This window comes from Pelobates fuscus, chromosome 7 (assembly GCF_036172605.1).
Source record: "Pelobates fuscus isolate aPelFus1 chromosome 7, aPelFus1.pri, whole genome shotgun sequence".
NCBI classification, from domain to species: Eukaryota; Metazoa; Chordata; class Amphibia; order Anura; family Pelobatidae; genus Pelobates; species Pelobates fuscus.
In genome coordinates this window covers 93168683-93190264 of record NC_086323.1, presented here as the reverse complement: position 1 = coordinate 93190264, position 21582 = coordinate 93168683, and the positions used below count along the sequence as shown (strand labels likewise).

The 21582-nt window shown below is 40.4% G+C and overlaps 1 protein-coding gene across 4 annotated transcripts in view; it reads right to left on the bottom strand.

The window, feature by feature from the left end:
* Positions 1-2318: 2318 nt before the first annotated feature.
* TRMT1L (tRNA methyltransferase 1 like) overlaps positions 2319-21582 on the bottom strand; it is a 33572-nt gene continuing 14308 nt past the window's right edge. For 3 of the 4 annotated variants that reach the window (XM_063426190.1, XM_063426192.1, XM_063426193.1), the window contains 11 exons: positions 20977-21106; positions 20066-20186; positions 16936-17015; positions 15396-15639; positions 15101-15313; positions 6955-7145; positions 6591-6669; positions 5477-5637; positions 4576-4635; positions 3252-3378; positions 2319-2594 (listed from right to left, as the gene is read on the bottom strand). In XM_063426190.1, the coding sequence (XP_063282260.1) occupies positions 2336-2594; positions 3252-3378; positions 4576-4635; positions 5477-5637; positions 6591-6669; positions 6955-7145; positions 15101-15313; positions 15396-15639; positions 16936-17015; positions 20066-20186; positions 20977-21106 (1665 nt within the window). In that variant the 3' untranslated portion in view covers positions 2319-2335. The remainder of the gene's footprint in view (positions 2595-3251; positions 3379-4575; positions 4636-5476; positions 5638-6590; positions 6670-6954; positions 7146-15100; positions 15314-15395; positions 15640-16935; positions 17016-20065; positions 20187-20976; positions 21107-21582) is intronic. The other variant, XM_063426191.1, reaches the window with a different exon arrangement.

The window sequence follows — 21582 nt, the reverse complement described above, 5'->3', positions numbered from 1 at the left end:
AGAGCGTGTTCGGGTGTATGGGCGGTATACCCATGAATGTGGTCTGGCTTGGAGCAATCTTACATTAGTACATTTACAGCTTCTCTCCCTCCCCTCCCCCCCTCACAGGCTATCAGGTCAGGTAGATAGTCCCACGTTCAATGTCCCTCAGCCCAGGTGGTCACGGTCTCTTAGCCCATTGGGCAGGTGGTAATACTTGCGGTTGGGCACGGTGTCAGCGAGGCCCCTTGGTTTAGGAGGTAGCCCCTGATTGGTGTATGGTTTGGGCCCTGGTTGTCTGCGGGGCTGCGGTGCTGCCCCGGGGCAGAAGGAATAAAATGCCATCGGGTCCGGCCATGTCATGTGTATGGGTGGTAATTGTAGGTCCGCGGTCAAATCTGCCAGATCCTCCGGGTTCTTCACCACAAGCGGACCATTAGGAGTATTTTATTGGACTGCAGGACCTGAGTTAGGGGTTTAAGTGCTCTCCTGTATGCCAGAGTTGCTGGTGATAAGTCCGGGTACAGCTGCAGAGGTATGTCGTTTAGCAGGACTTGGTCTGTGTCTCGGGCCTTTCGTAGGATATCTTCCTTTAATTGATAGCTGGCCAAGCAGCAGATTGCGTCCCGAGGTGGGGATTCTGGTGGGCCTCTGGGTCTCAGTGCCCTATGTGCCCGTACAAATTCAATATGGGCGGTTTCAGGGCGTCCAAGTAGTTTGTTAAATAGTCCTGTGAGGGTTGCACGAATCGGGGTGTCCTGATCCAGGTCCTCTGGTATCCCCCTGATCCGGATATTTTGCCGGCGCCCTCTATTATCCAGGTCCTCGAGGTGCAGGGCCATTTGGCGTAGTTGTGTCTCATGCAGCTGCAGGGTGTTAGTGGTAGCATTCTGTGCAGTGGTCAGGTGATCACTGTCCGCCTCCAGCTGGGAGACTTTTTGGTGCAGGCCTTAGAGGTCTTTACGAAGGGAGTGAAGCTCCGCGGTGATGTTGTTTCGGAGTTCCGTGTTCGCCTCCTTGAGGTCTGTTTTGGTGGGTAGTGCCCTCATCAGGGTCACCCATTCCGGTGTGCTCTCCGGGTGGGAGAGGGAGTTAGGCGACCCTGTGGGATGTCCCGAGCTAAGGGAGTGTTGGCGCGAGGCCCACGAGGTCCCGGAATCATTTGAGGCCTGTGAAGCAAGGTCCCCCGGGGTTTTCAGGTACTTGTGCAGCGAGGAAGCTGGGGTTCCCTTGGGTGTGTCGGCGGGCTTACCGACGTGTGATGCACGGTGAGTTTTACCCATTTTGCGTTTTTGGGGAGCGGATGGACGAGGAATCGCGGTAAGCTTGCGGGGAGCACTCGGTTTAAGCTGCCATGTCTCTCGGCCTCCAAGCCACGCCCCCCGCTAAAGTGAATTCTATGTATATTTGTTACTGGATGCCACCATGAGATAGCGAATGGCAGCATATTACCCCATCCTCTAGTGAAAAGTTTTGACGGTTATCTCATGTGCCCCCCTCATATTGTTCCCAGAGTCACGACTGTGTCTGCATGTGTGTCAGTGTATCTGCATGAGTGTATATGTATGTCAGTGTGTATACGTGCATACATCTCAGAATCTTGCCAACACTACACACAAATACACCCCTGCCTTTCAACGTCAACACTACATACAAACCCAACCATTATATATAACCACTTCACTGCATTCAAAAACCACACTACGCACAAATGCATGCATGCATTCAAACGCCAACTCTACATACAAACACACACCTACATTCACTCAAACATACTCCATAAAAAAACATGCTAACATTCAAACACACTAACACTGCTCAGTGCTAAATTAATGTTTAAAAATTGCAGCATTTTTTTTTACATTTTAAAGTGGGGGGTAAGGGTGCCAAAAATAGGACCTGCCCCAGGTGCCAAATGCTCTAGGTACGCCCCTGCTTCTATGGTCAGCTCACAGCAGGGCCCTCTTTAGCTTTTGTATTTTCTCCCCTAATTGTACAGTGATGTGGAATACATTGGCACTTTACAAATGACAGTAATAAAAAATAATACTAAATAAGAGTTTAAATTTTATTGCAATGCAATTACAGTAATGGACAAAATTTATTTTTGATCCACTCTAAAATAAACGTTTTTTAAATCCATTTAATTAGCATTACATGTTTTGTTAAGGGAAACTCAAGGCTTTAATAAAATATGTTTTTAAATGTTTGGATCTCGCAATGTACCTTTTAAATTACCTATCCACCCACACATTGAACGTATATCATATCCATACGCATTCATATGCATGTATAATTAACAATATATGAGCATTTACATTCATTAGAAATGTCAGCAACATGGTAAAGTAAGATTTTATTTTTCTGTTTCACATTTATTCACAGCATTAGAATTTTCAGTAACAGACTCTGTCTCTTCCAGGTCTGTCTTTTCCTGTTTGACGCTTGTTTCTTGGTGGCTGCTTGATTGAGAGGTAGTGGACAAGGTGCTGTTTTTCTTAAGAATGGAGGTTAATGTCGCCAACGGTGCATCTGTTCGGATTCCTGTAGGATCAAAATGTGTCCGGCTCACCAGGAAACCAGCTTCTGATAGATACTGCAATATCCTGTTCAACCTGATGAATACAAAGGGGAAAAATTTAAATAAACAGAATGTGAAATCTTTGTGGGAAGAAAAATCCCCCCAAAATTAATATTAACAAATCAACAGATATTAGAGGCAATATCGATCAAGACTCACAAACAGTTAGTAGCCTAACCTCCCTGCACTCTTAGTCAATCATCATCGCCCAGTTTAGACAAAATAGGAGCGAATAATGATACAAGAGTTTTAATTCTACATTACCAACACAGCTGGTCTCTCTAGGACGCAAATATTTATATTAAGCTATTCCTAGTTGTATTGGATGTGGTGCTTTGAGGGCCTCTTTAAGAAAGCTTAAAAGGTCCATTAAGCTACGCGCATTATTATGTTTTGCATACTCACAAGATTAACGGTTGAGCATTTTTTTTTTTTACATCAAACAGTAGGGTACAACATGAATATTTTTTTTTTATTCTAAATTGAGAGTTTGTCTACCCTTAAACCTCATTGCTTACAGACGAGTTCCAGCATATTCCATATTACGCAATGGTATACAATAAATGTACTCGAACAGGCTCATCTACTGTTTACTGAATTGCAGTGTAAAACTGCCTGTATCCTACCAACAAAAAAAAATCAAGCATCAGGACTGACTGAGCTACTTCATACGTGAATATCTGGAACTTACTTTGGTATGTTTAACCCCCCAATGGTATGTCTGTGAATGCTGTAGTAAAATGGAGGATGCTCATTGCGGGTTGTCTCACTCTTGAAACGTTTAGTTGCAATTTGATTTAAATCCAGTTTTCTTTTACCTGAAATATAATCACTCATTGTTACTTAGTTACGCAATATATCTTTCTTAGATAATTTGCATGACAATGCGGTTCTGCAATAGATAGGAAATTGTGGAGAAAGGAACAGAAATTAATCAGGCCAAAATAGCCGGAAAAAAAACAAAACACAAAATTTTTCAAATTTATCAGTTTTGCAGTTCCTTTGACAATTCTTCTCTATAATTTCCAATCTTATGAATTTTGCCATAATAAAACAGGATCATGATCAAATTTACTGCTGAATTGTGTAGTTATACAAACACAGAATTTCTTACAATCAAAATGGACTCCAATCCAATGCTTTCCCATAGGAAAATCAATTCTGATGATCTCAGCCAAGGAGGTGGAGCTGGGACAAGGCCAAACACCATGCTGGCCAATGCATTTAAAGGGAAACTATAGTGCCAGGAAAACAAACTCTGTCAAGGCCTCCTCCCGTGGTGCAGAAGGGGTTAATACCCCTTCTGTCACTTACCTGGGTCCAGCGCCGATGTCCCTCAGCTAGGGAGACAGCAATGCAAAGTGCTCGCATTAGAATTTCTCCATAGGAAAGTATTATTTAATGATTTCCTAAGGAGATTCCGGTGATGTTGGAAGTCCACATGCATAGCGTGAGGACGTCCAGCGTTGTTTAGGCAACCAAAAGTCGCCTATCCACATGAAAGTCCCTCAAGTGGCTGTCTGGTAGAGGCCACTAGAGGAGGAGTTAACCCTAGCAGGTAATTATTTCAGTTTATAAAAACTGCAATAATTGCATGCTCAGGGTTAAGGGTGATCAATGAGCTAAAGTGGTCTGAGTGCCTACACTGTCCCTTTAATCAATGCATCTCTATGAGAAATGTTTAAAGCCTCTATGGCACCAAACACCAGTGCTGCACCCAGGAAGCCACTCTAGTGGCCGTCTGAGTAAACACAGTCTTTTCTCTCTATTTACAATAAAATTCCATGCAGGGACATAATATAGTCAACAGAACATTAAGCTGTGGTTGTTCTGGTAAATATAGTGTAACTTAAAATGTGAAATTCACATAGAATTCCCAACAACCTTGAGTGAATAACCATGTATGTATATGTAATAAGACCAGTTGCAAAATATCAATAGAAAATTAAAACCAGTCACATAATGGGAGAGAAAATGAACTCCTTTGCATAGAAGTTGTATTGTCAACGCTCAACTACCTGGGTTTGCAGAACCTTCTCTTGTATCTTCAACTTTGATAAATACTCCACTTTCTTCTGCAAAAAAACAAATATAAAAGTAAAAATAATTAGAACTCAAAACTGTTTATTTATTATTATTTATTTTTTTAAAGAAGCACCCCTAAAGGAAATAAATAAATAAATAAAAAATTGAGAAGAAGGATACTGGATCTCCCTACTGAACTAAGCTATGTAAATATAATAAACCAATAATACTTAGAGATTCTGGTTTGGGTTCCTTTGTGTTGATATGTATATACATAAATTTGTTAATAGTTTTTCTGTTTCACAATTTTCTCACATTGGTTTTAGCTCCTCACGCATAGGCACTAAAGCTAGTCTTTAAAACGTCTCTATTTATGACAAGTTTTTTTTAATGCTTTTGTTTCTATACCTTTTCACTTTCTGCACTATATAGGCAATATATAGTGTTTTTTTTTTTATCCTTTCTAAGCAACAAATAAAAATTCCTTTCTTAGAATTTCTAACTTTTGTGATAGTAGTATTATTGCTTTATATTTGAAAGAAACTTGTATGGTGGCTTACTTAATACCAGCACTATTAGCCAGTTGAGTGCCAACATTTGTATATTAAATACTGTAAATACTCTTGATATACACCATCAGACTCCAATGCTTTATTTCTAGTATTTGTTTTAGCACCAACATTTTCCCCATAAGGTGTTAGCCGGCTGAAAACAGGAAATGCAGACCAATAACAGTTTGATGACCACTGGTAGACTGAGCTTACAGCTAAATTGTGCGGTACTCACTAGCTAATTATTGATGCTTACAATTTGTATCCCAGAACAGCTAATCAGACCAGACATACTTTAGAAATTAGGGGCATGTGTGCTGCTATTGCCATTATTGCCTACCCTGACTGCTGGGGTTCGAGTTAATGGAGAATTGTTTTAAAGTTGTACATTCAGCTTCACAGATTAGGGTCTTTAATAATGGTTGGATGTCTTCAGCTCCATGCTGCACAGACTCAAACAGCATTCGTCTTAGGAATCCAGTATTGAACAGAGATCCAGACCTAACAAGCCAATCAGAAGATAAATGTAAGTGCAAGGTAACAATCATACCCAATTTGACACTAAAATAATTTAACTTATTTTGTATAAGCAACCATTGCCTTTTCCTCCATTTTGTGTACATTGTAACAACCACTTTCTTTTCTGTAGAAAATTGAAATCAATTTGATACTGCTTTATAATCGAAAATGTTACCAGATTAGAACATGCAAACTAAAACAGGGATAGGCAACCTTCAGCACTCCATATGCAGTGGACCACATCTCGCATAACACTCTTACAGCCATAGTGCTGGCAAAGCATCAGAGGAGATGTAATCCACAAAATCTGGAGTGCTGAACCCTGCCTACTCCTGACCTAGAATATGCTCAACTCGGCCGCATCAAACCCCACAGAATCAATACCAATCACTGCACAGTCTGCATATTGTAAGGACTGAAAAAGTTGCAAACCTGAGCTAACCTCAGCTCTGAGATGGGCATAGAATTGCAGTTATTTGTAAAGATCTCTACAGTTCTATGTCTGGCCCTAAGAGCATTCTTAATATAATAGCCCAGAATGAGAGCTGCAGGTTTCCCCAGATAATTGTGTCCAGATTTTGCTTACGGCATCTTCCCTTGAATGGCAGCTCTGCCTAGAGCTGCACATAGGCCAGTTCACTAAACACTGAACCAGACTATGTGTAATATAATAGCAGCCATGGTATGGCTTGTGTTCAAGTAAACTGGATATCCACATACCCCATACACCTCTCTACATTGATGCAACATTGCATCAAGGAAAACAATTGAAGGCAACATGTTTTCCCCTTTACTTTTTATATGCTTTTTCTTCATTATACATATTATATAAAAATAAAAAAAGGGTCTGTGGTACTTGATTAGTTTCCCAGTTATTCATTACAGTGTCTCCTTGATTATACACACACACAGATTAAATGTAAGCGGTTACTCACCACATCGGACCAAGGTTAACAGCAGATCTTCCTGGCATACTTTTATGGCAGTCACAAGGAAGCTGCTTATAAGAATTCTCTTGTAAAGTAAGAAGAAAAAAAAATTAAGAATTTTTTTTTTATGCAATTTTTAAAATGCAATACCTGGGGTGTCAGTAAGTAGCTCTGTTTATTGTTAAAATATTACAACACCTATTATTAGCTGGCAGTTAAAGAGCCTTTAACTGGTTGAGCATTTTGTAAGTTATGGTGTTCAGATGCTTAGCTGGCAATAGGTTTTTGGTGATCCTGGCTATACATTTCCTATATGCTAATGCTATATGCATTAAAAAGAATAAAAATACACTAATATTGCAATTCTTACCTTCAACCATATTTCCTTCTTTCTGAAAGATCCTTTCTTCACACCAATGACAGTGAATAAGCATATTTATCTTCTTTATACTTTCATCAGCTTGGGTGGGTCCTCTCACCACACGCACCACCACTAGGACAAAATGTTCCAAGGCCACCGACAGCAGGACCTCAATCCCTTTGTTACAACGAGCTGCTGCTCTACAAAAAAAAAAAAAAAAATTACAACCGTTATGGAGAGTTGAATTTTTTTTAAAACAAAAAACAATGTATAAATATTTACAAAAAATTATATTAAATTTTCACATCTATGGATCTTGCATACTGATAGATAGCCTTGGATCCTAGGTGTCTAGAGGCTTGAAATGATTCTGTTTCCAGAATAAATGGTTTTCCTTTTGGTTCATAACACATGCTTTAGTTTAAAGAAAAAAAAATAATAATAATAAAGTGTGTTTAATATGTTTTACCATTGCTAAAAGGTACCTGCAGAAATGCAATGCGAAGTATGTGCCGACCTGTGCTCATTTGAATGACAACCTAGGAATTCTGGAAAATTTGTGGAAAATTATTTCTTTGAATATTTGTGCCCAAGATGGATTTCCCGAAGTCCAACTTGAGATAAGCAGGGGATGCAGAACATAACGTTTTTCTACCTGCATTACATTATGAGAACACACGCTGTATACAACATACAAAATTCAGCTCTATCACTTATTCACTAAACAAAAAACATAAAAAATAAAATGTTGCCTAGGTTAGGTGTTTTGAAAAAAGAAAAAAATCTAAACAAAAACTTGGTTTGCTTTGTAGTTGCTGCTTAGTGATTAAGTGAGTGTGCTGTATCTTGTACGTTGCATGAATTGGCCCTGGCAGAACCCTTACAATGTATGCATGTTCAGGTGAGTGCAGACCTCTTTGTTTCGTATATAATTTGGGAGTCCATTGTTTTGCACTCCTCCCTGTCACAGGCTCCATATTTCAAGGCCCTATTTAATCTTGCAATGCAGAGAGCTTCAGGAGAAAGAATTCACTAAGTAAGGGGGATAATCTCATAAGAGCAAGCATTAGGTAGCTAGAATGGGACCTGCTAAGAATGGGGTACATTGGCGTTGGGGCAGGTTTATGCAATATATGATCATATACTTTAACTAAACCAATACTTTTTTTGCCTAGGGTTGGCATTTAAAAAACAAAAACAAAAAAAACCCATTACATTCTGTGAGTTTTTTTTTTAATTCTTTATTTATTTCAAGACAATATAAAAAAAAAGACAACATTTCCGTGATATAACGAAAAAAAGAAAAGACAATTTCTGCAGGTAGTGGATGTCCCGAAACTGAGCTAAACCACTAAGACTGTAGAAAGTCACACCTTAAATGACACTCCAGTGATGTCCCGGGGCTTAACCCCTAATTATATACAAATAGATCCTCAGGTTACTGGGTCAAAACCCAGAAGCGCGAGAATTGACTGGAAAAGTATTTAAATAAAAAAAAAAAATAATAATAGAATAAGAATAAGTATCACAAATATGGTCAAGAATAGATACAAAACTAATCAAGCCTAATGGCTACCTCCTGTCTTATATACTCTTCAATGCATATACTGTACTCAGACTCTGGACTTTAATATAAACAGTATGGTCCAAGTCTGGGACATATAAGAAATGCAGAAGAAAATTACCTAGAACCCACGGTGTCTAAATTTATTCCAAAAAAGTGGATATACAAATACCATAACCACTTATCGTATTATGAAATTCTAGACACCTTCATAGGGTAAGTTAAGGTTGCAATCTAGTAAAGTGACTAGAAAAGCCTGGGATGGCTAGAAGCTAGATGATATGTTATTCCATTCATAGGAATGTAACCATCTAACTCATATGTATATAGAGGAATAGCTAGGTAGAAAAAAAGCTATCAAGGATTTGCTATATAGTAGCCAGTTGTGCTGATAACAAATGAGTACCTGCTGGACTATTAAATAATAGTACTCAAATACTTATGTATAGATATTGCGACCTGTATAATACAGAGCCTCTAATAAAAGCAACCAAAAAAGTAATCAAACTTAGGCTAGGAAAAAAGGCATGAGGAAAAGGAGTAAAGTGATTAACAAGAAAACGTGCTATTGTGCAGAGCCAGACTTAGGATGTTGGCTGCCTGCACGTAGTGGTAAGTGCCTTAAGAGTGAGAAAAAAAAAGTGAAGGAGTGAACCCTCAACCCGACACGCATTTCGGTGCCAGAGTGATGTACCTTCGTCAGGGGCTGAATCTGTTCTGACCAAAGGGTCTCTCTTAAATACCTAGAGTTCTGCTGCAGTTCCCTGGATTGGACCAATCGGGCGTCAGAATTCATCTGCATTTGAGCGCCAAAATGCCGACGTAACAATATGTTAATGAGGTCTATGAATAACCCAATCAGGATGCGACCTTCGTGAAAAGGGTAATAATTTCAATTTGGAAAGGAAATTAACCCTGTGTTGCCCTAATCACTTGGTCGTAAGTCCAATTGTTAGAAAGTGCAAATGAAAAATGTATAAATGTGACGAGTGTTCGTCCGGCTATAGCGAATGTATCCAATATTAGTTTTTCGTCTATTGATGTGTAACAGGAATACCCACTTATAACATTCTATATAGGTATAGTGATAGGCTTAAAGCTATTTTAGAAGCATTGCATTAAGACGAATGGTCGTGCCGTCAGAAATCTTTGCCTAGGAGATGACAGGCTATTAGAATTAACAGTTCCGCCGTAAGATGGTTTTATAGTATCAAAATGATACAAATTGTAGCCCTGTTCTGAGCCGATCAGTGTAAATATCAATGGTGTTTGAAAATGTATAATCACTGTATATATGTGTCCATTTGTCCATCAATGCCAGGGTAGCACTAAGTTACCGTGTCCCATATATTGTTAAATCGTGTTGTCAAGGACAGATAGAGCACATAAGGTCCTGGTTATGCAAAATTAGCACTTGTCAGTCTCCGTTCGAAGTTGTAACCAAGCTCTAGACTAATCTGCATACAGACAAATGATGTCCATAATTACAAATACATTTTTCATAGTGTAAATTTATTGAGGAGTCGGTGCAGGGATACCATTGCATTGACGTGTCTTCTGTGTTGTTAAGTCAGATTGTAAAGGACCAATGAATGTATAAGGTCCTAGTTATGTAAAATAGTTAGATTAGCACTTGTCACTAGCTATTCAGAATAAGGATGATTAAGATGATCAATTGACCACCATGAGGGTCCTGATTGTGTACAATGTATAGATTAGCTTTTGTCACTTTCTGTTAGAAGTTGTAGCTAAGTGTTGAACTACTCAGCATATCAACAATGTTGCTAATGATTGTATAAAAATTGTACAGATGAATTTATTTACAAGTCAATATAGGGATAAAATACTGTGTCCTATGTGTGATTAGGACAAATTATCAGTTAAATTTAACACTTGTCACTTTCAATTCAATATTATGGTTTCATGTTGATCGATTGGCCACCATTAGGGGGCAGCAGAAAACGTTAGAGGATATATGGCCCTTGATTATAAAAATAAGTTAAATGATACCTAGTGACTTAATAACACTATTTACAAAAATATAGAGATGAAACGTGTCCTTATAAAAAATAGAAATGTAGGCTTAAATCAGAAATAAAGGGAGTATAGGAAAAACCTTCGTTAAGACCCAAAGGGGATACCTAGCTATTCCTCTATATACATATGAGTTAGATGGTTACATTCCTATGAATGGAATAACATATCATCTAGCTTCTAGCCATCCCAGGCTTTTCTAGTCACTTTACTAGATTGCAACCTTCACTTACCCTATGAAGGTGTCTAGAATTTCATAATACGATAAGTGGTTATGGTATTTGTATATCCACTTTTTTGGAATAAATTTAGACACCGTGGGTTCTAGGTAATTTTCTTCTGCATTTCTTATATGTCCCAGACTTGGACCATACTGTTTATATTAAAGTCCAGAGTCTGAGTACAGTATATGCATTGAAGAGTATATAAGACAGGAGGTAGCCATTAGGCTTGATTAGTTTTGTATCTATTCTTGACCATATTTGTGATACTTATTCTTATTCTATTATTTTTTTTTTATTATTTAAATACTTTTCCAGTCAATTCTCACGCTTCTGGGTTTTGACCCAGTAACCTGAGGATCTATTTGAACATTTCCGCGATACTTGAAAACTGTACAGATGTATATACAAGTACATGTAAGGCGATAATATTCAAATATACACAGTCTACCAAAAAAAAAAAAATAATCTGAATATCTTGCAGCAAAAACAGCTTTCGAGTTTAGGTGATATGGTGCGTCTTTAAGCTAATCACGGAAAGTAACAGAACGTCCAGCTCTATTGTCCTGAGTTTTTTGTAATTAAAAATGAAGTCATGCACAACCCATGACAACAGGAGGTGTCATTTTCCATAGTGTTTTGCACTCAATGGTCTCTTCCCCTTGTAGGAATGTCATGGAGTATCATAGTATCTGGGTTTGCGCATTACCGCCCCTTGTGGTTCATGAGTACTCCTATACTGTATAATTGTGCACAATGCACTAGAAGATAGAAATATAAGTAAATGGAGAAAAGAGAAATAGAGGTATATAGGAGAGTGATGAGTGGTGAAAATATGGAGGTGAGGAAAAGAAATAGGGGAGGGATGGAGGTGGAGTGTGGAAGGTGTATGGCTGAAGAGGGATGCTTAGGTGTGATCATTTTGCCTTCCATGAAGGGCGGATACACCAGTGGATCGCGTCAAGCCAGCTTCTGGGGCAGTGTAACTTGCGAGTCTCTCCCCGACAGGAGATATACATCATGTATGGCAATTGTTCGTTTTTCCGTGGGATGTGTGACAAACTGGCTATCCATGGGCCCCAGATCCGTTTGAAATTGGTCGTAGACCATCGGACCTGTGCCGTTAGTTTATCCATGAGGAAAGTGATTTTTTTTTGTATCACCGCTGGGATAGTCGGTGTCTCCCTTTGCAGCCATACCTGTGCTAGTGCCCTCCTTGCGGCTAAGTTTAGTTTATGTAGGAGGGTTTGTTCCGCTCTTGTCCAGTTTGCTATAGATCTGGCCAGAAGGTGTACCCATGGGTCCAATTTGACCTCTCTTTCAATGATGTCTCCTTCAAACTCAGCTATCCGCTTCCAGTACGCTTGTACCACTGGGCAATCCCACCACATGTGAATATAAGTTTCCTGTCGTCCGCAACCCCCTCCAGCACAAGTCCTTTGTAGTTTTATTCATTCGGTACAACTTTACCGGTGTAGTATACCATCTAAATAGGGTCTTAAATGACAGTTCCTGCGGCTTCCCAAATTTCTTGCCATTCTATGCCCTCCAATTCCTCGCCCAAGTCCACCTCCCACTGCGCCGTATATATATAATCCGTCCCCATTCCTGTGTGTGTGTGCTCAAGTGGGTGTACAGGCATGAAATTAGTCCGCTCGGGAACTGTTCTTTAAGGCACATTCCTTTGAAGAATGTAAGTGGTGTGAGGGCAACCTTCTTAATTTTCGTGTTTTCGTGTTTCTCTTAACAGTTTGTATCTAAAATAGTCCAACGAGTTCAATGGGGCTCTAGTTTTCAAGGCTTCGAAAGTCACCACTAAACCGCCCTCATAGAGATGTTTCAATCTCTGCAATTCAGAGTTTTTGATGCCTCTAAAATCTCGTGCAGCCATTCTGGGGGGGAATTCTCTACTCCTCAGGAACGGGGTCATCGGAGAAGGGGAGGACTCCAAGCCATATTTCAGAGCAGTTTTGTCCCATATTTTAATAGAGTTTGATATTGGGGGGCTGGCCATCCGAATAATCGGTCTATGCTCCTTGGGGATCCAGATCAGGAACTGTGGCAGGTCCGTTTCAAGTCCACCCACCTTCTCTCCTCTGAGGGGGGGGGGGGGGGGGGGGGGGAGGGAGGCCACAATTCTATCTGGGCCATTTGCGTTACTATGTAATAATAAAGGTTCGGGAGGCCCAACCCCCCTCTGTTCTTCGCCCAAAAGAGTACATTACGTGAGACTCTAGGTCTCTTGTTCTGCCATATGAACTTTTCTATGGCCTGCTGGAGTGGCCCCAAGTTGGATTTAGTCACTAGGACCGGTAGGGCCTGAAAAAGGAACAATATTCTGCGAAGGATATTTATATTCACCAAGTGTATCCGCCCAATCCATGAGATCGGCTTGTCCAGACATTTTTCCATGTCACTTATCAAGGTGTGGATCAGTGGTGTGTAGTTATGTCGGTATAATTGAGTGGGATCTGCCGTCAACCTGATGAAATCTCTCGCTATAGGTATGTGGTAGGTTTCTCCTATATATGCTGCGTCTGTCATGCCTATGGGGAGTGCGCTAGATTTGTTTAATCTGCTAAATTTGTTTATATCCTGCTAAATCGCTATAGTCCTTCAGGGTGTTCATTAACGCTGCCATAGACTCTTTTGGGTCTGTAAGCGTTAGAACATCGTCGGCAAATCCTGAAACTACGTATCCTTTCCCTCCCACCCCGATTCCCTTGATGTCTGGGTCGGCCCGTATTTTCTGCAACAGGGGTTCTAGTGATAGGGTGAACAATAACGGCGAAAGAGGACAACCCTGTCTGGTGCCGTTACTCAGTTGGAACGGTGTGATCTGTGAGCGTTTAACTTGCTGTTTAGTGAACTAGTGGTGCGCTGGATCTTGTAATATATATATTTAAATATGTATGTATACAACAAGATCCAGCGCACCACTAGTTCACAGATCGCACCGTTCTCTATCTCTACCAGAGGCCTGGGAGTCTGAGTGATCTGTGCAGTATCTTAGCTGTTCCTAGAACTGCAATCTTCTGGAAAGCGATCTCAGATGTCTCATCTGGAATCTGTTGAAGCCACTTGCCCAACTTGGGGGTCACAGCCCCGAATGCTTCTATCACAACTGGAACTGCTACTGCTTTAACTTTCCAGCTACTCTTTCAGTCCTTGGTGTTTGTCCATCTTTTCATGTTCCTTCTTCCTGATGTTATAGTCACTGGTTATTGCCCCATCCACAACCACATTTCTGCCATTCCTTGTCTACCACCACAATGTCAGATTGGTTCCACTACTTGCTTGTCTGTCTGGATCTGAAAGTCCCACACAGGATCTTGGGCCTGTCATTCTCAACTACCCTTTGTAGTATCCATCATCTGGATTGGCAGGTCCAGCCCATAGTCTGTGCAGATGTGGTGCTTCTCAGTGTATGCTTTCGCTCTTAACATCTTGCACCCAGCTAATATGTGCTGGATTGTCTCAGAGGCCTCTTTGCACAGTCTGTACTTTGGGTCTTGTCTCGTGTGGTAGACCGCTGTTTCTATTGATCTGGTGTGGATTTTCCTGTACAGGAAGCAGTAGTGCCTCAGTGCAGTCTTTCAATCCCGGCCTTTCCAACTATGGGTCCAAACATCCACTTTTTGCTGGTGGAGAAGTCGGTCTTAGGACCTCTTTCTTTACTGCATCCTCTGTCTGTTGTCTATAAGCAGTTTATCTGTTAATCTTTGGATGCCATCTTCATGATGTACATACACACAAATACACATACAAAGTTGTGGTAAAAAAAAAATAAAAAAAGTGGATGAAAACCCCTTCCACCTGAAGTGGATAGTTAATACATTGTTGAACACAAATACATACACCAGTCCAGCCATAAAAGACTTTCTTTTCCTACATAAATCTCACTGTAACAACACTGTTAAAGTGAGATTTCTGTGGGAAAAGCAAGTCTTATGGTTTGACTGGTGTATGCATTTGTGATTAGCAATGTTTAAAAAAAAATTATATATATATATATATATATATATATATATATATATATATATATATATATATATATATATATACACATATATACACACACACACACTAAATTTGAGGAGAGAAATCAGTCTTAAATATATAACTTGCATTTGTCGCTAATTCAAGATGGAGCAAACAACTTCAGTTTCTGTATCAAAATCTAATGTACACCACTCGTAATAAGTTAGTGAATCCTTAAATTGCAGCTTACAAGTTGGTGGCAAACGGTATAAACAAATTAATGCCAATCAATTATTTGGGGTAAAATTAAGTTAAAAAAACTACAGTAATTGCCATATAGAATGGAAGAAAGTACCTGGCAATTGAACATATAACAATTCTAGCAGCCAACTCTTTGAAATATTCGGTCCTAATGATATTGCACCCATAGTGACGCTTTGCCACATGTAAAGACTTTGCATATAAAGATCCGGTGTCTGTTGAGGTCACAGATATGATACCCATGTTCCTGACATTTCGAAAAGCTGCATCTAGGTAATTCACAGATGTTCCAAAAGGGTCCAGGTGTCTGAAGAATAAGAATGATATTTATAAGACATATATAGGAGAAATGTCACATGTTCATTTATGGAGGAAGGCTTATTACTTACATGAAATCGAACGATCGCAGATGCATCAAGACATTAGCATCTACTTGGGTAACCTCTACACTCCGCACATATTCCTCTCCCTCTTCTAATAATTCAGACTCCTCCTCTCCTTTCTTCTCCAACACTTTCATCTTATTAAGAGCACAATTCTCACGGATCATTGCTACAGATTGTTCACTGATATCATTAATTGTGACCTTCACAGACGTCCCAAGGTGCTTTGCCCATTGTAGTCCCATGACACCTACAAAGAAAAATAAAGGGATCACTCGAATGAACAATATACATATAACTTAAAATAGATTTTTTTTGAAGATACATAATCTAGAACTTAAGTGCTTTTATGCAACAGTTGCTTTTGAAGCTAAATAATGGATAGAGTGACACAAAAAAGCAGTCACTGTAGCTATGGCTACTTCCTGCCCAATTCTTTATATATTCTATTTTTAGGTTTCTCTCACTATTATTAAACAGACAAACAGCAAGAGGAATACATTTTTCTAAGCATGAATTTGAAATGTATGCTACATGCAAAGCCTAGTGAGCTACTTCTATAGCTGTGGTTTTAAAAGGACATGGTTCTATATAGTATCTCTCATGTGGGAAGACAAGGGATGCAGGTATGATTATTTTATGTATTCATGTAATGGTTATTAATTGGGCAGTTTATTATTTAAAGGACCACTCTAGGCACCCAGACCACTTCAGCTTAATGAAGTGGTCTGGGTGCCAAGTCCAGCAAGGGTTAACATTTTTTTAATGAACATTTTTTTAATAAACATAGCAGTTTCTGAGAAACTGCTATGTTTATTAATGGGTTAAGCCTTCCCCCTAACCCTCTAGTGGCTGTCTCATTGACAGCCGCTAGAGGCGCTTGCGTGATTCTCACTGTGAAAATCACAGTGAGAGCACGCAAGCGTCCATAGGAAAGCATTGTAAATGCTTTCCTATGCGACCGGCTGAATGCGCGCGCAGCTCTTGCCGTGCGTGCGCATTTAGACGACGGGGCGGAGGAGGCGGAGAGGAGGAGGAGAGCTCCCCGCCCAGCGCTGGAAAAAGGTAAGTTTTACCCCTTTCCAGAGCCGGGCGGGAGGGGGACCCTGAGGGTGGGGGCACCCTCAGGGCACTCTAGTGCCAGGAAAACGAGTATGTTGTAGTTACAATTTTCCCATAGCCAATCTGTTGCTTAATTAAGAAAGATAAAATAACAGATTGAGAACAGATGATCCTAATTAAACAAAACAATTTAAGGTCTGATTTGTTATGTAACAAATAGAATGTTTACTATGTTTAAAAAAAAAAAAGCTGGTGGTGCTGGTTGGGTAATATGCGCCATTTATACCACTGCCATCTCCTCAAGGAGAGGGTTTAGACCAGAGCCCTGGACACTAAATTAATCTGGGAAAGTATTAATTTTAAATGTCTTTATTACCCAATATATGCGCATTAATGCAGAAAGTAAAAAGCTAGGGTCTAGTGTGGACACTGTGATATCTAGAGACAAATGAGACAACACAAACTGATCACACTAGTTAAGTACCTGTGGATCCAAATGCATCCAGGCATTCCAATGGACTTCTCTCTTCCACAAGTACCGCAAGGGCACAGAATATGAGCTGCCTGGTAGAAAAGAAATGCAATGTTTAAAATCTCTATATCCTAACTCTACTACAGAACGATCCAACTTCCTGACATATTGCCTAACATGGAAAGTGGGGGGGGGGGTTGGGAGGTGTGTGTGTGTGAGGGGGGAGTCTGTGTGTGTGTGTGTGAGGGGGAGGTAGTGCATGTGTGGGGGGGGGGGGGGGAGGGGAGGAAGAGCATCTGTGAGGGGGGGGGGGGCAGTGCGTGTCTGTGTGAGGGGGGGCACCAGCTCAAAAGGGCTTACAGTAGCTGCTGTAACACCAAGTGCAATCCTTCATTATACACCCAACACGTAAACAAATAAACCAAAAAGGTGTATCGCTACATACAGATTTGAGTCAATACGTGAATAGAGAGAATACATGTCCAAGTATAGTACAGTGGCGCTGGTTGATATCGGCAGAAAATGCCAAGAAAACAAATAAAACTCCAATAGTGCAAAATTGATATAACAATCTGAGAGGTTGAAATTATTTAGTAAACTACTCACATTCTCCTGAGCTATAAACCTAGCTCAGGGATGAAACGCACACAGGTCCGTTATGGAGACCTTTCCCTTCTTTAATGTAGTTTTCTTGTAGTCATAAACTAGGGCTTAAAGCTGAACTGTCATGCCGAACTTACCTTTCTTTAATCGATTCCTCTTCTCTTCCGCTCTCAGGATCTGTTCATTTCTTCCTGTCTGCTCTAGTTTTCTTTAAAACATAAGACAAAGTAGGGACTATTTGTCTTCTGGAGGCTTCCTACGCTTGACCATCTCTGACCAGCGGAGGAGCAAAGTGTGCTTAATTTCCGGTGGTCAGAGAAATTTTCCCATAATTCTAAGCTTTTCCCGCGATGCATCCTGTCAGTATTCCCGAACGTCCTGTCATTTAGAGAATGCCGGCAAAACTTCCGAATAGCATCCTAACAGAATGAGAACAGTTTGTTAATTCGTGTTAGAACGCAATTCGTGACTTTGTTCATATCAGAATTTCATTTGAAGGAATGAAACTCCGATCCTATGCATGCCGCGGCTGCATCGTGCAGCCGCTTAGTAGATAACTCTCTAATTCCAAAGAACGTTCCCACGTTGTGTAAAATGACACAGAGCACTCTGATTGACTTAAACGTAATTGCAGGGCGTGGCAAGGCTTTATAAGTCTCAGTCTGCGCCGTGCCCTTGCCGGGTGAAAATTGATAATTTTTTTGTGTCAGGGTATTTTACAAGTTCGACGTGTATGATGTTTTTTTTTTATTTGCCTTTTTTGGGGCTGAAAAATTAAGATTTTAGAAAAAAAAGACATCAAATGGTAAGTTTTATTATTATTATTATTATTTTTTTTTTTTTACAAGAATTTTTTTATTTTATTCCCCCCGCACTATTTTTAGGGTGAGGGGGGGTAGGGATTTTCATTTAGGCCTCCCACCCACCCCATTTATTCTATGGGGCCCCCTCCCGCCGCTCAGGGGTGGGGGCCGGGGGGAGGACAATAGGTTCCCCCCCCAATTATCCTTTAGGGCCACCACCTGCCGCTCAGTGGTGGGGGCAAGGGGAAGGACAAAAGGCACCCCCCCACATTCTCATTTAGGGCCCCCCTTCATTTCAATAGCCCCCACTCACGCAGCACGGGTTGGGGGGTGTTTTTTTTTTTTAAACAGTGAGCAGCGTATAGCGAGTAGAGGCATTCGGGAGATTTCAATCTCCCTTATTCTATTATGGCGGTCATATTGACCCCCATAGAGTGAGAGAGGACATGGGGGGCTTAGGAAGTGGCGGGGAGCACTGCTCTCTGCCACTTCTATCTTTACATATTACAAGGAGGGAGCTGCGCGCCGGTAGCTCCCTTCTTGTAATAAGCTGAACGAATGAACGCTGATATTAGGTGTTTGCTTGTTCGTCTGACATTTCTATTCATTCATTCGACTTTCTGACGAATAAATGAATTGATGAAATTCCCGTTAGCATGCCCAAGTGTTTAACTGGGCATGTGCGGAAAATTCACAGCACTATCTAGTGTGGGCAGTCTGGGGGGAGGGGGATCTGCGTGTGTGGAGGGAGTCTGCGTGTGTGTGTGTATGAGGGGGCAGTGTGTGAGGGGTGTAGTGTGTGTTTGTGTGTGAAGGTTGTATAGGGTCTATGCTGTGTGTAGGTGGGGGAGATGCAAAAATCTATTTTAATGTCTTTCCCTCCCCCCTTCTTCTTACCTTTTACCAGGGCATAATGCTGTAAGCCCTGGTGTCCAGTGGTGGCATGTTCACTTTAGCCTGCAGCTCCTCCAGCTGCAGGCTGACTTTCCTGTTCTGCCGCGAGCACAGCACTGTATCGGAGCATTGCCATGGTAATGTGCGGCAATGCTTCGACCAGTCTGCTCACGGGAGGAACACAGTCTGCTAGAACAACAAGCCAGCGGGCTGGTGAGAGGGATCTTTGATCTCCTCAGCAGCGCAAAAGGGCTTACAGCAAGGCTTGCTCTGCATGGGCTGGCATTAGACCAAGTTGACTATCCCTGATCTAGACAAATTAGCTTGGCCAAGCAAAAACCCTGCCTTGATACTTCCAACAGCCAAAAATAAGGCAAGCAAAAACTCAAAAGACTTCATGTTCTTCGAATGTGGGTCTACTTGTTAAGAGCCCCTTTCCTACACATTACCTTTTCATCAAATTCATTCATTACTTTATAAGAGACTCCAGCCTAATTTATCATGTTCGGTAAACCACCAGCGAAGCAACAGATGAAGAATTTCATAATAGAAATCAAAACCAAGATGGTGCAGTGGACACGCATCACTGTCATTCTTTTGGGCAAAACGAAAAAAGACCTGCCCTGCAATGTGTAGACTTCATATGCTGCAGTGGGGAAACATTAATTATGGCAAGTCAAGGAAAACACATTGGCTCTTGCATTCTGGATGGTGGCCAATAATGCTTTGTTAGGGGGACCCTGCAGTTGTTGTAAAAAAAAAACAAAAAAAAAAAACAGACTATAATAGGAGACAGAGTGCAACCCTTCCACCATATATGATCACTTTCTTCAAGATCTTACCTGTTGATTTTCATTTTTGGATTAAAAAAGGTTCCCGACTTATGTGGGGTATTGAAATTTGGAAGAACCTGGACATCAGTGTTTGACTCATGTAATATTTCTTGCATTCTGCATGTGGGAGCTTTGAAAAGAAGATAAAATATATATATTTTTTAATTTAAACATTTAGGTCAAAGTTTCTGGTTGGAAGATTGTCAGGAGACTTTTTCAAAATTTGGCCTAAAGTGGCCAATTTGCTTGCTAATTCTTGACAATTCCCAACTCCTATATAATCTCATAACATTGTCATTAAAGAGAGAACATTTAAAAGTTGTATCCATGGCTCTCCTGGTACTTCCAAGTACACTAAGCAAAAGGAAATTCTAATGGTGCCTCACAGACTTGGGTGGCTGCATACCCCATACATATACAGTGTATAGAAAGGAAAGCTGCCCAGGCACTCAGTTAAATCCAAAGGCAAGTTTTTATTGGAAACAGAGGCAACTTTCTGCCCCAGTCAGAGCCTTTCAAAAGCCAGAACATTCTCGAAAACATAGTGTACTTATAAATCAGCAAAAAGTTAAATAAATCAATGAAATAAAAAAAATTAAAGAAGTATTTAGATAACGTACACACTCCCAGATCAAAACTATGATCGTGCAGCCAGCACACAAAAGCAACAGCATAATATGCAAACACTTTAAGAGGCACTAATCTTCTCCTTTACTGCTTGGGTGTGTGAAAAGGAGGACTATTTGCCATTATTTAGTCTTAAAACCAAAATTAAACTACACTTTCTATAGGATGCTATTCTGTTTTTTCCTTTGTTTAATAATTGTCCAGAAGTGCCAAATAAAGTTGAATTAGCATTATAGCAGGGATTTATACAGGCCTTTATGGCTATGCTATGATATTAGGACAGAAAAACCTACCAGATAATTTAACTTCTGTCTCTCCTTTGTTGATGTGTCGCTTAATGTGACTTAACATTTCGCATCTTCTTTTAGCAACTGTTGCAGAGCAGATGATACAGTGATAATGAACCACTATCTTACTGGGCACCTGCACAACAAGAAAACAATTATTAAACAAATAACTACACAAAACAGAAGCTGGACATATAGCGCTATTGTACAACTGTCAAAGGTGCAAAAAACAAACAAAAAGCATAAAACCTTTGTGTTTATGTGAAATTGGGAGGAGTTGATTTGATTGTGAGAACAGGTAGAGGTTGTGGTAAAGAAATAGTTGTTGGGAGGGGAATATTGGAAGAAACTCTGGGGCTGGTGTTGCAGGACAAGATTGACTTGTGTGCTGAAACTCTGACAATTTTCACACTTTCTGTGTTGGAGGTTGGTGTGGGCTGTCAGTCTTTCAATTTGTCTTTTGCAAGCTATGGGATGTGTGCTTATTGGGGCTCTAGTGGCATTTATTTTCCAAGTTGTGTAACGCTCTCTCAGTTAGCATAGTCATCTGAGCGCTGCAGGCTTTATCAGATTTTCCACCTGCTACTTGGACCGTTAATTAGTAAATTTTCC